This window comes from Lemur catta, chromosome 3 (genome assembly GCF_020740605.2).
Source record: "Lemur catta isolate mLemCat1 chromosome 3, mLemCat1.pri, whole genome shotgun sequence".
NCBI lineage: Eukaryota > Metazoa > Chordata > Mammalia > Primates > Lemuridae > Lemur > Lemur catta.
In genome coordinates, this window is record NC_059130.1 from 77,054,651 (window position 1) to 77,071,653 (window position 17,003).

At 39.6% G+C, this 17,003-nt stretch overlaps 1 protein-coding gene across 1 annotated transcript in view; it reads right to left on the reverse strand.

Annotated features, from left to right (window-relative positions):
• The window catches only part of CACHD1 (cache domain containing 1), a 202,100-nt gene that overhangs the window by 29,225 nt on the left and 155,872 nt on the right, over nt 1-17,003 (reverse strand). Inside the window, exons 9-13 of the mRNA XM_045547842.1 lie at nt 12,776-13,009; nt 8,917-9,066; nt 8,141-8,264; nt 7,214-7,331; nt 3,051-3,219 (exon numbers count right to left, since the gene is read on the reverse strand). Coding sequence (XP_045403798.1) covers nt 3,051-3,219; nt 7,214-7,331; nt 8,141-8,264; nt 8,917-9,066; nt 12,776-13,009 — 795 coding nt within the window. The remainder of the gene's footprint in view (nt 1-3,050; nt 3,220-7,213; nt 7,332-8,140; nt 8,265-8,916; nt 9,067-12,775; nt 13,010-17,003) is intronic.

Here is a 17,003-nt window from a genome sequence, read left to right on the forward strand (position 1 = left end):
TTCTCCTAGATTTTGGCCCAGTAATTCCTCACTGTCACGTTAGCTCTTTGATGCTTTCTAAGGAGATTTTAATCCAGAATTTCATTTTCATCCAGGAACTTCAGAATTCTGAGGATTCAGAATTACCCAGTCTTTCATGCCCAGAAAATGTTGCTTTCAATGATGTTATTTCTCATTTAATTTTCATTATATCATCATGGGCTATCCTAGGAGATTAATCAAAGAGAAGGAAACCAGAGGTTTAAAAAGGTTAGGTCGAGGATTCATGTGCATATGCTCCTGTGGTCCCTCCATGCAAGGATGTGCCAAGAAGAGAAGGAGAGAGGACAATTCCTGAACTCACAGAGCTTAGGATACAACTGAAGTAATAAGGGTAAGAAAAAGAGAGGAAAACAACAATGTGAGAATAACACAGTAATATAAGGTATTAAAGGCATACATCCACTTCAGAGACAAGAGAGTTGCAGTGGGCCAGTGTCAGGAGAAGGAGAGACGCCTTGGGGAGGTGGCTTTTTGGCATTTTAAAAAAGGCTGGTGCAGTAAGATGGATTGAGCACAAAGAGAGACAAAGAAAAACTCAAGAAACAGGACCCAGCTTTGTGTCCAGGAGGTAGATAGACATACTTACTTATACACACACATACATACTGAACTGCCTTAAATGATGTACTCTTAAAAAATTCTTCTTTTTCTCTTTGTGTATCAAGAAAGATGATGTCCTTCCATCAGTTCTCTTGAAGACAGATCTGATGTATATTTAATACCTTGCCTCAAAATCCCCCATCATTAATGAGATCAGATGGAAATCATTTATTTGCTATGTTTCCCATATTTTCCATTCCCTTTTTATTGTATTTCGATTACCTTGGTTCACTTTCATTACTGACTAATCCCAACTAAGCTGCCCTTCATTACCCATCCACACTGTCCTGGGTGAGAAGAGGTAATGCCCAGGTGAGGAGGGGTGGCAAGGTGGAAAGAGCTCCCATACTGTGCAAGTCAGACACTGGCCTTAGGTCTCCTGTTAATCATATGTAAAGTATTTAAGTTGATAAATTACATTTTCAGAGTCATCTCTGTGAGGCATTGCTGTCCAGCTGAGGCACAATGCAATCCACAAATATAATTTAAAATTTTTGAGTAGCCACATTAAGAAAAGCAAGAAGAAATAGATTAAATTAATTTTAATACTTATGGAATCCAATATATCCAAAGCAGTATCATCATTTTAACACATAATCAATATAAAAAAAATGAAGCATGGATTTCACATTTACATCTTGATTTGGACTAACTACATTTCAAGTGCCCAGTAGCTCTGTGGGGCTAGTGGCCACCATATTGGAGAATGGAGCTATAAGAGATTATCCAAAGCAAATAAAAAAATCTGGCTTGAGCTTCTTTCTCATCAAGAGAACTGTTGTGTTTTACTGTCTCAAATTTCAAAACAGTGATCTTATCTTCACCAGCAGTAATATTTTGCTTGCTCACATAGAACTTAAAGGAACATGTACATATTAGCTTTTCAGTAAAGGCTTTCTTAAAAATACGAATTTTTCACATACTCTTTTGTATAAAAACAAACACAACCCCAAGGACCAAATCAAAACAAAGAAATATAAAATCCGGCCTTCTTGGATCAACAACACTGGCTCTCTCCAAATTATCAACACTGCTAGGATGTGTCACAGAAGGGAACCCTTAGTCCAGCCTGCTCTTCTGATTTCATGTCCAGGCAGAATTCTCTGGGATGGAATTTAAGGGAGGAACCCAAACACAAGCACTCTCATTTGTATTCTAGAGACTGATGACTTCTGTCTTTGATCCTCTTCTCACCTGTGCCCCCCTCGCCCAGTGTGCCAACTGTGTGATGATTCTTAGTTATTAACTTTTTTGGAACCCTAAGTCTTTTCAACAGCGAAGAGGAGAATATCTGTTTTATTGCACTGTGAGTAAACTGCGGTACACTGACAGCACAGACCACAGAGGCCTCGTTCGTGTCTGGCACGTGGCAGACCGAGACCGAGGAGCCTGAGCCAATCTCAGTTTGGCTACCTTCTGTGTCGTCTGGGGAAAATTATTTATCCCTGGTAAACCCAAACGTCTTCATCTATCATAGACCAACTCAGGTGATGAATATAAAACATCTGGGACATAAAAAATATAAATTCCTTTTTGCTGCCTTTGAATTATTTGTCTATTCCTAAGCCCTTCTGAAGATAGGGATCTGTGGTAGATTACTCATAGCTCACTGCAACCTCAAACTCCTGGGCTCCAGCAATGCTCTTGTCTCAGCCTCCCGAGTAGCTGGTATTACAGGTATGTGCCACCATGCGCAGCTAATTTTTTCTATTTTTAGTAGAGATGGGGTCTTGCTCTTGCTCAGGCTGGTCTCGAACTCCTGACCTCAAGCCATCCTCCTGCCACAGCTTCCCAGAATGCTACTATTACGTGCATGAGCCACTGCGCCCCGCCAAATTCTTTTGGATTGTTTTTACTGTTTTTCCACCCACCTATCTTAAAATCCCCTATCTGCGTACTTTCTTTTAATGGGACTGTACCTGTGACTCTCTTTATGGACTGTCTTTGGGCTGCTGAGACCTCTTTGCCCGGCACTGGCGGAAAGCTGAAAGTGACTAAGGAAGATGAAAGCCGAGTTCTCTTCCTTTAGTCTGGGCAACCTCTGTGGTGTGATTTCCACTCTAGAGCTGCCCTGCAGGATCAGGCTGAGGCTATAACTGCACCTGACATCAAACTGGTTTGTCTTTTCCCCTCCCCTGTCCTGTTTCTCTCACTTTCTCGCTGGTTTCTTCTGAAAGCCCACACTGTCCAAATCACCGGCACACAAACCCTTGTCTCAGCGCCTGCCGGACAGTCTAATCCAAGGCAAGGCTTCAAATGTTTTTCACATTTGTATCCCCAAACCACCCAACACTGCAGGTGTTCAACATCTTTTTTGTGGGGGTAGAGTGGGTGGGATTCAAACTGGTATTTATGGTGAGCTGCTATGAGTAAGACCATGAAGGGAGCCGACATGACAAAGGCTTTACCTAGAGTCGCCAGCTGTTTGAAGTGGAGGCAAGCAGTAGGCTGGCCCAGGAGATCCAGCCGGTGGTACAGCAGCTTGCTGCTGGGAACAGTGTTGAGGTTCTTCAGTTGTTTGACAGGTATTTCCGGTTGTATCACCACAATACACAGAATAAAGGAAGTGTCCTGTACCTACAAAAATCAATAAAGAATTCTAACACAGAAAATGAAGGTTCCACAGGGACAGGGACTTTGCATACATTATTCCCTGCTGCATCTCTGTCTTCTACCCTTACATGTAAGACGTTTGTTAAATACATGATGAATGAATGAAGACACGAAGATAGGGTAATAGAAGGTATCTAATTTTGTATTTTCTGTTTTTTCTTTTTGTTGAGGGAACTTTATGTAACAGAAAATCATGGAGCTAATGAAAGAATAAGAAAGGAGTCCCTTTGAAACTGTGACCCTAGCCCTTTTTTCCTAATGTGGGTTAATGGACACAAGCTAGAATAGGGCATAATAATACAACAATTATTTCTATTTGGGTTTGAAATGCACTTAAAAAGACATAAGTTGTTTTGCAAAAAGTGTTCTGAGAACTGACTGTTTTTCAAGCCAATTGTGAATCCCTACTACTAAAAAAAACCAAAAAACAAAAAAAACCTGAGGAGTAGTCAATATTACAGAATCCAGTTTATTCCATTCTATTCCCAACACTTTCTCTTTTCTAGGTTGGAGATGATAAACATCACTACTTAAACTCATGAAAAGCACAAATCCTATGGCACCCTTGCAGAGCATGCCTGACTTGTCATTTCAGACCAAGGTAGGTAAGTGTGCTGTAGCTCAAGTCTAATTTATAAGCTCATATGTAGAATCAGTAGTACTTTCAGACTCACTTTGTATCTAGGAATGGATACTTGGACAAAATTTAGTGGAGAAATGTCCGCCAAAGAATTAAAAGCCAATCTATTTAGCTCCTTGATCAAGACTTAAAAAGACAAAAATGCAAAACATCTCTATTGTCAGTCTGTTATATTAGAAGATGGACAGAACCTATTTAAAGATGGTTTGTAAATAAATGAAGAAGGTGATGACCAGCTAAGTCAGAACTAAAGGACAGTGCCTAATAAAGTAGCTCAACTGATTTACTTAGTAATGAGGGAGAACTTCTTAACTAGGCAGGTTAGAGTTAAATGAAATTTATGGTCTGTGAGGATGGCTGAAGAATCTTTAAACACAGAAGCAATTTGTATTTTCCTGGAATTGCTGTCAAGTACTGCTGCCAAAGATATTTAATTAGATGAGCAAATTTAATCCTCTTCCTCCATTCCCCAAATTAGAAAGTGACAAGGTGTTCTGAAGTGGCATTTACTATTTTCTCTCTTCTCAATCTCACGTCATCACCCTTTAAGTTTGTTTCCTATGTTGCATATCCTAAGGAAGAAAAAGCAAAACTCTACCAGAATGGCCAGAATATAATTTTATAATTGGGTCTCTATGTAAGAGAAAAATAAAAATTTACCCCAAGCTTCTAAAAGTAGCACTTCGTAAACGTCCTTAGGAAAACAGACTTCAATACTGGTCTTTCTATTATGTTCTTAGCTGAAAAAAATCATCTCTGCTTTAAAAGAAACCATGATATTCCTGGAAGGGCTCTCCATGACTGGGGAGTGGTTTTTTTCATTGATTGCACATGGGATTCCTGTTTTAGAGTGAACCAGGACTGTGTAACATGGGAACATTTGAATATCTTCTAACAGGTATTGAATTCCTTCTGTCATAACAAACAGCTTCCTAAAATGCTCAAAAAAGGACTTAGATTACACAGTGAGAAAGTAATTTCTTAATGCTGCCAACATCTCTCTCAAGTTATAGTTAAATTAATTCAGTGAAATAATCCATCAGTATCTGTTAACCAGTTACCCTCAGCATAAGCTAACTCTAAATAATTATACTATTAATAGAAGAATCCATTTTATTCCTTAGGATAAGATGTGTATCTACTCTCTTCCCCACCAACGTAAAGAGACCTTAAAAATATTTGCCTTTATTACTGGGTAACCAGGTAAACCATTTTATTTAAAAAAAAAAATCTATCGCATTCCTTATTACTTCCTTAATTTTTCACTTATAGTGATCTGCTCAACAACTTTAAAACTCTGAGAAAGCTAATGCTTCAACCTGAAGTGAGTACACGATTGTATCTAATTAGTCTAAGAAGAGTGGCCAGAATTTACTGGTATCACTAAAAAAGACTAAGAAGTAATACTTCTTTGCAAAATGTTAAAATTGGGGCTATTTACTATATAAAGAAGGCCACTCAAATGCCTACATTTCCTCCTTTCTCTTTTAATGCCAACAATTATTAACACAGATATTTTTCTAGGATGTAATCGAGATGCTTTCAATCAAGATATACTAGAGGTAAACAATCTCCAATTTCAAATACAAAAGTCTATTTTCCAATTAAGTATTGTGGTGGCTGGCTCACCTTTTCTGATATAAAAATTAAGCAATTTATCTTCAAAATTATATAAAGATAAGGGCAGATGGTGCCATCATTCTCAAAAAAAATTCTGAAAATGAGGCGGCTGGCTATAAGAATTTCAAAATAGACTTTGACCTTCCTCAAATCTGTATTGCCAAACAAACAGTAAAATAGAATTAGGCTTGTAAACATAAGTTTCTGAAAGTTTCATTTATTATTTCATTTGTTTCATTTTCATTTTAGTATCTTCTATTGCCATCATGACACCTTATGAACCAAACAACAAGGCTAGAGGAGACCAAAGGCATGTTGGCTACTCCCGTCATTCCTAACCCAGACATAGAGCCTGTATTGAGCTGTTGCTTAATTGTCTGCATCCACCACTGGGCTGGATGTTCTGTGAGGGCAGAGACAGTATCAATCTTCATCCTTATTGTACATGCTCAATAAGTAGTTCATAAAGGGATGAATAAATGGATCCATTTGAAGTCAACAGGTAAAATTTCAGCTATGTCCATTCAATAAACTGTCAAGCATGACTGCATTTTATATTCAGTGATTAAAATTTGATGATGAAAACGAAAGTCTACTATCCTTTCGGTCAGTTTCAGTATTTAGGGCCCTACAAAGACACTGCCATGCTATGTTGGGAAGGAAGGATAGAGGAGAGAAACATGGGTGATGTGGACAGGGAGTGTGAGATTCTGTTTCTTTATGGTTCTGTGAGGCTCAATGTCTGAATGAGAAAGCTGAAATGGGTGCCCCAAGTTATGGCTAAACTATCAATCTGCTTGTGTTGAATGTGAATAATTCCAGTTCTAATCTAAAGGTCTCGACCAAGTGTGGTGGCTCATGCCTATAATCCTAGCACTCTGGGAGGCTGAGGCAGGAGGATTCAAGAATTCAAGATCAGCCTGGGCAACACAGAGAAACCCCATCTCCACACAATATTATGAATAAAAAATTAGCTGGGTGTGATGGCATGTACCTGTAAGTCCCAGGTACTTAGGAGGCTGAGGCATAAGGATCACTTGAACCCAGGAGAGTTAGAGGCTGCAGTAGGTTATGATCACAACACTGCACTCCAGCCTGGGTGACAGAGTAAAAATGTGTCTTAAAAAAAAAAACAAAAAAAAAAATTAATTTTTTTTCTTGGAGAATGTCAGAGGGCATTTATGCTTTCATACCTCCCAACCTCCACAATGTGAGTTGAACTGATGAAAACTAACCAGATATAACCTAAATGTGTATTGACAAGGGACTGTTTACAGAAATTTGGTCCATCTATACAACACAATACTACATAGCCATTAAAGACACGCATGCATTTGGGTGCATGTACACATACACACACATATATATACTTGTGTGTATATATACATTTTCTATAAATGGATCCAAGTGACTACATATGGGGAATGGGAAGGCAAAGGCAGGAAGAAGGAATGGGCACAGTTTACTTTCTCCTTTATATCCTTCTATATCGTTTGCTTTATTCATCATGAACAATCATTGGTTTTATAAACAAAAATGGGAAAAGTTATAAAACATCCATGGGATGTCTTCTTTTTCCAATGACCTTAAAAACTGATGAGTCATGTTTTATCAGACTTAAGTCCCCCAGAATTCCTGTGCGAAGAAGAGCACTGTACCCTGTAGCTCTTCAAGCAAAAGCGACTCCCTCGCACTCACCATCTTCCAGGCGTAGCTAACGTTGTAGGCCTCCTTTCCAGTTTCTCTCAGCTTGTTTATGTGCCAAGACAGGGATGAGTTCACAGGGACTGCGATAATCTGGCTGCCCAGAGGGAGGCTGCGTTGGCAAACAGAATTAAATACTTCAGGCGAAAGATAAAATTAAGCACTTAATTAAAGGCAAGGAAGAAGCTGTGAGTCAATGACCACCTCCTGATTTTGAATAGCAATGAAGCTCATCAGTTTTGAAAGAGATCATGTGAGATTTTCAATTTCGTAAAAGCATTATGTCAGCTCTGCATTAAAAACATTCCTTCCTCTCTATCCCTGCTCCCCAATTCTAATTCTTTCCAGAGACTAACTTGTCTCAGATCACTCAGTCATTAATTTTCAACCAATGAGCACCAAGACACATTTCTCTATAGGTTACCGTCTGCCAAAATAATGTATCATAGTTGGAAGAAATCCAATCTGTTTTTATTTTAAGAGAAAACGTTGTATAAGGTTGTGCTGTCAACTTGGAATGGACACTACTTTGCCAAGCTATTTTTTGGCAGATACAGTAGAGCTGGTCCTCAACTTGACCTTTTATTTTGCCAACATTTTTCCATTTGGTATCATTGAAGTATTTTTTTAAAAAATGAGATAGCATATATCTGATTTTACCATTAAAGTCAATGTAAACATAGAGTTTGATTTCCAAGACATTATCCTCACTCAAATAATAGTTCTGAGAGAGCTTATCTGTTACACAGAGTAAGCAGAATTTTGGCTACTATTCTTATGGAAAAATTACTGAGTATACTTTTGATAACATTAAAATAATTTATGCATTTGCTTTTAAACTCTATAGTAAATACTCATATTTCACCTTGATGAGTCCCATTCTCAGAGAAAAAAATAGTACGACCCTCACCTTTTCCTTACCTTAGGATATTTTGCCGAACCAACTCAAATTTTGGAATATTTTCATAATGTATGATGTCAGTATGAAGGGGGGGTTCTGATAATAAATATGGCCTGGTAAGAGATGGGTGCATAAGTGTATATCCTGAAATGAAAAAAACCAAAATGTATGCTATAACAAACCTGTCATAGTTTGGAATTAGGAAGTACTGATGCTAATAAAAGTGCTCATCACTGGTTTGAAATGCGGGATCTCTGGGCTCGCTGCCCAGCACTCAGCTTCTCAGGATATAACTCACCAGTTCAATAAAAACTGAACCCGTTTTATGAGTGCTTGCATAAAACTCATGAAGTATAGAATGATGTCTTAAATTATCAAACATCTGTCTGATCAAGAATATTTTGGAGGTATTGGTGGTTGTTTACGTTTTATTAATATAAAATGTTCCAATACCACATATACCTTAATGCCAGTAAATCTAAAGCTGACAATATATGCAAAAAAATGATCCAAAGAATGACTTTCTGTGTGTTATTCAATTCTCAAGCCTAATTTCCTGATGTTACAGATAATTGTTCCCTACCCCTTAACACAATACAGAAATAAATACGTAATTTGGAGCTCCGCTCTGCCATCCTTATGGTTATTTGCTACAGATGAGTAGTCCTAGCCACACTGCTTTTCCTTAAATACTATCATTTTCCTACTTTGTTAGTATCAGAATATCTATATATTAGATTTTCTTTAGGTGTCTTAAAAAACCCATTCTTTCTATGAGTAACTTTTAGCAGGTTACCTTTGTCATCTATGAGAAAAGTGTAGGAAGCCAAAGAGTCTTGGTAATAGGTCACATCTTCAAGAATGTAGGCCAGATTCACGTCCACGCCTACAATTCCCAGAAGCAGGTTTCCAAAATAACAGGGTTTACTCACAGTCATTATCAAACCTATGGGTTAAAAACAAAAAAATTCAGAGAATAGCAGAGAAGGCACTAGACAAAGATGGGAGCTGGGCTCTAGCTAATCACGAGGGCTTGGTATCAGTGGTCTCACTTCTGCTTAGAGAAACGTTTCCTCTGTGATGCAGCTATCAAGCACTGCCTCTGCAGACAGCCTAATAAGTGAGTTAGAGTGGGAGAGAAAGAGGGTCCTTTGGTGGTTCAGATATTGCAGTTAACTTAAATGGAGGCAATGTGTATGTTTTCCACTTCTTTTTCACCTAAAAAAAAAAAAAAAAAACCTGTGCATTCTAGATCAGTGTGAAACATCAGCAGCCTTAAATATATCATTCTATTTCCTCAAGTGGAGAGATTCGCTGAACTTGAAAGACCAATGGACAAGGAGTCTAACAATCTGAGTTCTATTCTGGCTAGCTGTGCCCCTTTTGTATTGTACACGTGACACTGGACATAATTTCTCTGAGCCTTGGTTCACACATCTCTTTAAAGGACACAGTGGTAACCATTTTACTAGTATCTAGGGGGTGTCAGACTGTGAGACACTGTGGATAAAGGAATGTCTAAAAGGTATTCTTGCTATATCCATGAGACAATTATATATAAGAAGCCAAAGAAATTGGCATCCTTTCAAAAAATGGTAAGACAAGGGGAAGAAACTTAGAAAGCTACAGCATCTGACCACAGAGAATTTCAAATAGCTGAAGGAGAAATTAAATTTCCAAAAGAATATATTTCAAGTCACTTGGGCTAGGAGTTTCCAAGCTTTTTATGTAAAGGGTTAGACAGGAAATATTTTAGGCTTTGTGGGCCATACATTCTCTCATGCATATTGTTTTCTGTTTCATTTTTTTCCCCTAAATAACTATTTCAAAATATAAAGACCATAATTGGCTCACAGGCCATAAAAAACGTAGTAGGATATTTAGGGAAAGGACAAAGCGCAGGAGAAAAATGTGCAGAAGGAGAGAGTGTGAATGGTGGATAAACACATGGCCCTGAGCATCAGGCCACCTGGGTTCTCCTCCTGGCTTCTCCAGTGTGCCAGGCGAGCTGTGCCACCTCTCTGAACGAGTCTCTTCATGCATCACATGGCGAGTAGAGACACAGTGATCTCCACGATCCCTAACAATTTATAATCCTATGACTCTAAATGAAACTCCAACAATGAGGATGAATCATTTCTCTCCATCTTGACCTCATATTTTCCTGTGCTTAGTGGCACATTCATGCCTTAGCAGCCTGTCGGAAAGCCATTATCTAGGAATACCCAGAAAAAGAATTTGAGAATGGGCTTCCATACAGAGAATCATGCATGGTGTCCACTTGAATTACTGTCCAGTGGCTGTGGTTGCAAAGGCATACATCACCTGGTAGGAAGAATTGGACACAGCCCTGAAAAAGCTTGTGAAAAGTCATGCAATAGATGTCTAGCATAGTTTCACAAGCATTATCTAAGCAGCTCACATTTAGAAGAATGCTATCTATCCACTTGTTCAAAAACATTTTAAAATAACAGGTATTTAAGAAGGTTTAAAAATGCATTTTGGAGAAGGTTTTTGTTCAGGTCTTCCTAGACGAATGGGTCACAGGAGTAGGCTGGGAGGACCAGCAGAGACAGAGGTCACAATCTGCACGCCACAATCCCCTGAGCTTGAGTCTTAGATTAAAGCCATTTTCATAGATCAGTAAAGTACAACAGAAATACTGTGTGACTGAGCTGCATGCACATTTCAAATTTCTATTCTCCTCCGGATGTGTTAGGAACAAAGTCTTAAAAAAAGAAACACAATCTTACTTTTCAATTACCAACTTGGAGAGAAGATTCTTGATCTCATTATGGCAAATAAAATATGCTAAGCTCTTGCAACACTGACAAAATCCTCAAACACTCTCTCTACTTTAACCTAAAGTATATAGATTTGCTTTTCAAAAAGAAATATGTTCAGTAACTGATATTTTAATTTGTGTAGATTTTGAATTAGAGCCCCATAAAGATGAGTTTCCCTAGACTCGAGCCTCATGTCACAGGGTCAGAGGACCTGTCACCTAATAATTCTAGGGACTGAAAACACAAAGATGAAAAGACACACTCTTATCAAGGGACTTAATAAATCTGTAAACCAGTCACTGAAACCCACTGCACAGGATTAAAAAAACAGGCCCTGATGACTAAAATTGGAATGAAAAAAATAAAAAATACAAAAATAAAATTTGCCAATAAGTGAGCAAAGTGATTTGGTCTAAGGCATTTGGGGTAGCTCTCTGGGTTGTAGAGGTCAATTTTAGGAAGGGTCCTACCTACACCTGATACTACTATTGGTAATATAATTTGGCTACAGAACTCTCAGAATTTGTACAGGAATGGGCTTCTACATTTGTCTTTGTTCCTTTCACAGAGTATTAACAGGATTTATTGATTTGTCTCTTATCAGACTTAAAAGCTTATTGAGGGCAGGATGTCTGCCTTACCGACCACTCCCTGGCACAATGCCTGGCTGGCGCTCAATAATGTTGGGTACATGCATTAAAGGTAATTTGCATTGAAGACTCAATATTTTCACTATAAAGGAAAGGTAGGAGTTTCTCTTCTATACATATCTGTGGGCTCTGCCAGAAATAGAAAGGATATAAAAATTAAGGTGTAACAGCAGCTGGCATATTTCTTCCTTATAGAATGTTTACCTAGTTTCTAGAAAATACATTCTCTATAGGCTTGTTACTTTCTACACGTGTTTTCTCTGAATATCTATATTTATGAGAGCTCCTAGTTAACTGAACATAAAAACAGGATCTCAAATGGTAATGGTGTCTGTCTGGCTAAGCAATTAGCTGCCTCTTCAATCTTCTGTCAAGGAAGGCGAGAAAGAAGGATGTGGAGAAAAGGATGAGTAAGAATATCGTGGAGGAAAAGAAAAAGACTGCACTTTTACTGAGAACATACTGTTGGCCAGGCACTGTTCTAGATGGTTTAACATGTATTATTGCATTTAATATCACAATTGCCATGAGGAAAATATTATATTTTCTATTTTATAGGTCAGAAAATAGAATCATGTGAAGGTTAAGCATTTACCCAACATCATATTATGGGTAACTTATGCATCATGATGATAATGATGATAACAACAAAGGTCAAATAATTAAAGACATAAAATGAGAGCAGTAATTAGAATTGGGTGGAATGCCAGTTACTGATAAATCTTATATATCATTATCTAATTAATCATAATAACCCAAAAGATTTATCACCCCATTAACAGATGACCAAATGGAGAACTGACAGGATTAAATGACTTACCAAGGACAACAGCTTACGTGGAAGAGTGGCATTTGAAAGCCCATCTGATGCCAAGCTTACTTTGACTATGCCATAATGCCTTGTCTTTGAGGCTGAATCCGAAGTATTTCTGAGCTTTATTTACCACTTGTGATACAAAGCTACCCTTTAGGCCCAATCCACTAAGTTTTGAATATTGGCAAATCCTCACAAAACCTCCCCAGAAGATACATCCATTGTATCTACTGAGGCTAGGGTATTAAGGAAGAAATAGGGCTGGGGATTTCTGCTCTAGAATACAGTGCTGTGGGACAGCTGGCAGGGGGTTACGCAATCCTAGGATCCTGAAAAAGGGGTGCCTATTTCTATCTGCCCAGTTCTTCTCCTCTCCCTTTAATAGGAAGTTTCTTCCCAACTCACCATCTCCCATCTCATCAGAGAAGGGGAGGCTAAAGACAGCTTCGTCAATCATCCGGTTGGGAAGGTTTGTGTAGAACCTGCCGACTGTGGTCTCCAGGTTACTCAACTGGTTCAGCACCATCATGCTGCCCTTAATCACAGGCAAGGCCGTCCGGTCCGGCACACCGTACTTCCCAGAGTTCTGCTCAGCCAGATCCCTCAGAAAAGCCAGCTCCTTCAAACCAGTCACCCCATCTAAAATTGAAAGCCAAGAGAAGACCACGGAAAGCAAAATGGTTTATATCCATACAATATCTTGCCATTTAGGTCTAACATGCGCAGGGATGAGGTCTTGCAACACCAAAGGTGTCTTTGCAGAGACAATGTGGACTGACTCAGGACACAAATACCAGTTCCTGCTCAGGACAGGAAGCCTGAGGCATAGTCTTCCCTTAAATAGGCAAGAGAGGAAAGGGATTCTTCAAAAGGCAATGATGAAAAACACATGAGTAAATAAAGGAGTCCCATTCAGTAAGAATGTATTCTCCCCCAAAAGTTTAATTATAAAATTTAAATTCTTTCTCTGCATTTAATATTTGAAAGCAAAAGTAACGATTAACAAGTCTGCATTTAATTTAAAGCAGTAGATGACATTGTAAGAGTTTTAAAGGATAGAGGTTTACCATTTCATTCCTTACCTCTTCGCCTGTAAAAGCACTTGCCAAAATCTCATGCAACTAAATGAAAGAATTATGAATTGCATGTAGTGATGCCTTCAAACCCTGTTTCGTTAAGCTCATTTTAATTACAAATATTTTCATGCTTGATATGGTTAGGATAATGCTAAATTTGATTTATCTGATGTATATTTTTTTACATTTAGGGGGTTTTGAAAACTTTGTACAAGATTTAGGCATACTGGGATGTATTGCTCTACAACATCTGTAATCTATAGCACAAAAATAAATTTAATAAACCATTTTTTTTAGTTTGCTATTGTTGGAACACAATCAAAAAGGTTAGAAACCGATCACATATGGGTATGCCTGTAAACACATTCAAACGATTTCAGTCTCTACTGAGATTCTACCATTGCATTTTAAAAAGGTTTTGCTTCATGTTCTGTTCAGTCATTAAAAAGAATCTGAAACTTTCATGGTCTGCCTATCACGTGTCTTTATCAGTTCTACATGGGGAGTGTACATATTTCCAGCATCAGAAGTCCATCTCTAAAGTCACGGGAGAATCTAATGGATATAATTTTTTCCTTAAAATATACTTAAATAAACATGAATTTTACTCCACTCAAGCAATGATAAAAGAAAGGGGGGGAGGAAACTACATGGGTCAAATTAAGTCAGAATTGGATTATTGTTCCCTTTGCTTGACACAGAGCTGTGAAACGATGGTGAGGGGTATGTTCCAGAGTACAAGACAACGCCACAGATGTGATTGATACCTGACCTCATAGCCTTGAGAAACTCAGAGGTGAAACAATAAAAGGAGGCAACTCAGGCAATAAATACATTTCCTTTCTTTGTCATGTATTGATTGGCTGTCTCAAAATATAAAAGAAAAGTGACAAACAAGAATATCCACTAGGCAAAGAGGAGCAGCGTGGGATGGAAGGTTGTGGAGGATCAGGTATTTTGTGTTACTCCATCATGACATGCTATGCAGGGTGGTGGGTGGGTCAGTAGGGTGGCAGACTGGTTAGTATGCTGGATTGTCTACTGACGACACAGTCATGCTAGGAACTACACTTCCCTGAATCTCCTTTCCTGTGTGCTCCCAGATTAAAGGTGCCAAAAGGGAAGGACTACACTGGGAGATTTGGGAGGCAAAGTAGGAGGTGGTGAGAGACACAGAAGGACTAGAATGTTCTGGTTTGTCTGATCTGGAATTGTCTGATTCAATTCCCTTTCCCAATTGCAGGCTTGCTCACCAACAGCACGTTCCAGATGCTTCACTGAGAATGCACAGGGACCAGCAGTCACAAAAGGTCAAGACTTCCCCACCAGGTTTCCAGAGTGATCTTCAGTATTCCTACCTTCCAGACTTGGTTACTAAACTTTCTCCAAGTTGTCAACTCCTCTTTTTGGACCTTTACTTTTAGAGTTTCTTTCATAATTGTGTATATATATATATTTTTTTTTCAGACAGAGTCTCACTCTGTTGCCCAAGCTAGAGTGCCGTGGCGTCAGCCTAGCTCACAGCAACTGCAAACTCCTGGGCTCAAGCGATCCTCCTGCCTCAGCCTCCCGAGTAGCTGGGACTACAGGCATGCGCCACCATGCCCGGCTAATTTTTTCTATATATATTTTTAGTTGTCCATATAATTTCTTTCTATTTTTAGTAGAGACAGGGTCTCGCTTTTGCTCAAGCTCGTCTCAAACTCCTGAGCTCAAACGATCCACCTGCCTTGGCCTCCCAGAGTGCTAGGATTACAGGCGTGAGCCACTGCGCCCAGCCAGCAACTGTGTACATTCTTATTCTGATAATAAATTCTTTATTCCAAAATTCTCACAGTGGCTCTGCTTCCCTATTTGAGCCTGGACTGACAGAGTGAGGGGACTGCGTCTACCCTGATGATCAATACTCGGAAATGGGATACTGAGAGGGAAGGGGAGAAAACTAGCCATGAGGATGTGTGTCTGCCTAGATTATGGGGAGAAAGAGAAGAGATAAGGATGGCTAGACAGAAGTTCCTAGAGGTTTGCAAGTGTGGAATTATCAGGGACACAGCAAACGTACAAGAGATGCTGGTGGAAGGACTTAGGACCAGAGAAGGAATAGATGATAGCAGGCAACACTTCTCCCCTCCTGCCTGGGCAGACCCTCAAATCTGATGAAAAGAAGGAGCGTCACTTCCTTGCTCCTCTGCCACTGCATTTAATTCACCTGCCTTGTCTATTTTCCTCACTGGGTTATAAGCTTCTTGAAGACAGGGACTGTGTATACTACAGCTCTAGAATTTCAGTACACTATGTTTACACTGTAGGTACTCAACAAATTTCATTTTTTCCCCTTCCACTCTCCTTCCTACCCCTCTCCCTTTCTTCCTCTCATGAGTGAAAGAAGCTGACCCAAAGGAGAAATGAACAACAGGCAACCAGAGATGACAGTGAAGGGTGTGTGTCCAGGCACAAAGAGGCTATCCTCACCCCCTTCAGCTGGGCCCAGTCCTGTGCTAAGCACTCAGAATACAAAGAAAACGAAGACCTAAGTCCACACCTGAGAAGCTCACGTTCGTGTGGAAAGCAGAGGGAGAAGGAAGAGAGGATGACATGTGAACACCTCACTATGTATGACAGGAGACACGCTTACCAACAGTGAGCACAGCATGCCAGAGGATGCCGAACAGAGACCTGGCCCTGGACAGCACAGGTGTCCTCTACCTCGGAGCTGTGCTGAGACAGGAAACCACATGATCTTTTATTCACTCCTTCAACTGGCTTTGAGGGCCTGTTATTTACCAGGTACCACATTAAGAACCTTAAACACACATCGTGTTTTGTTTATTATCACAGCAAACCTATGCAGTAGATTTTATTATTCTTATTTCATAGGTAAAACCGAGGCCTAAAGAGATCAGGTAACCTGCCATAAGCCGCACATCTAGTAAACGCAGAGTGTAACCAAGGACTGCTGGACATCGGAGCCCATGTTCTTTCAGGAGTGGTTCATAAAACATCTGGAAAAGAGTCACACTGGCCAAAACAACAGATTCCTGGAACCCTCCCCTAAGATGGTCTGAATAAGAATCTGAGGGCGGTGCCTGGGAATCTGCATTTTAAAACCATTCCCTAAGTAATCCTTAGCACATTAAAATAGGAGAACCACTGACCCTAAAACTACAGGGTTCTGCATGGAGATCTGGCAGTGGAGAAGGGAAATAAAAGACTGCAGGTTGGAAAGGCTGCTGGGTCAAGACATGGTTTCTTAAGCACAAGCGAAGAAGGCCACCTTGGTACCCAGGGCAAGGGGCCCAAAGAAGCAGCTGGGAGAGAGACACAATGTAGCACAGAGGCCGGAAGGCTGGGTTGCACTCAGACTGGACGACAGGTCGGAGAGCAGAAGGGAAAAAAGTGGAGTATTAGCTCAAGTTTGCCAATTTCCTAACCCCTTTCACATACTGTCATTTAACAGCAACATAATCAATTTTAACAAGCACCTAGCAAGTGCCAGGTACTGTCGTGTGTGTTTGCTGTACACTACGGTGAATCCTCACAACAACCCTCCAAAGCAG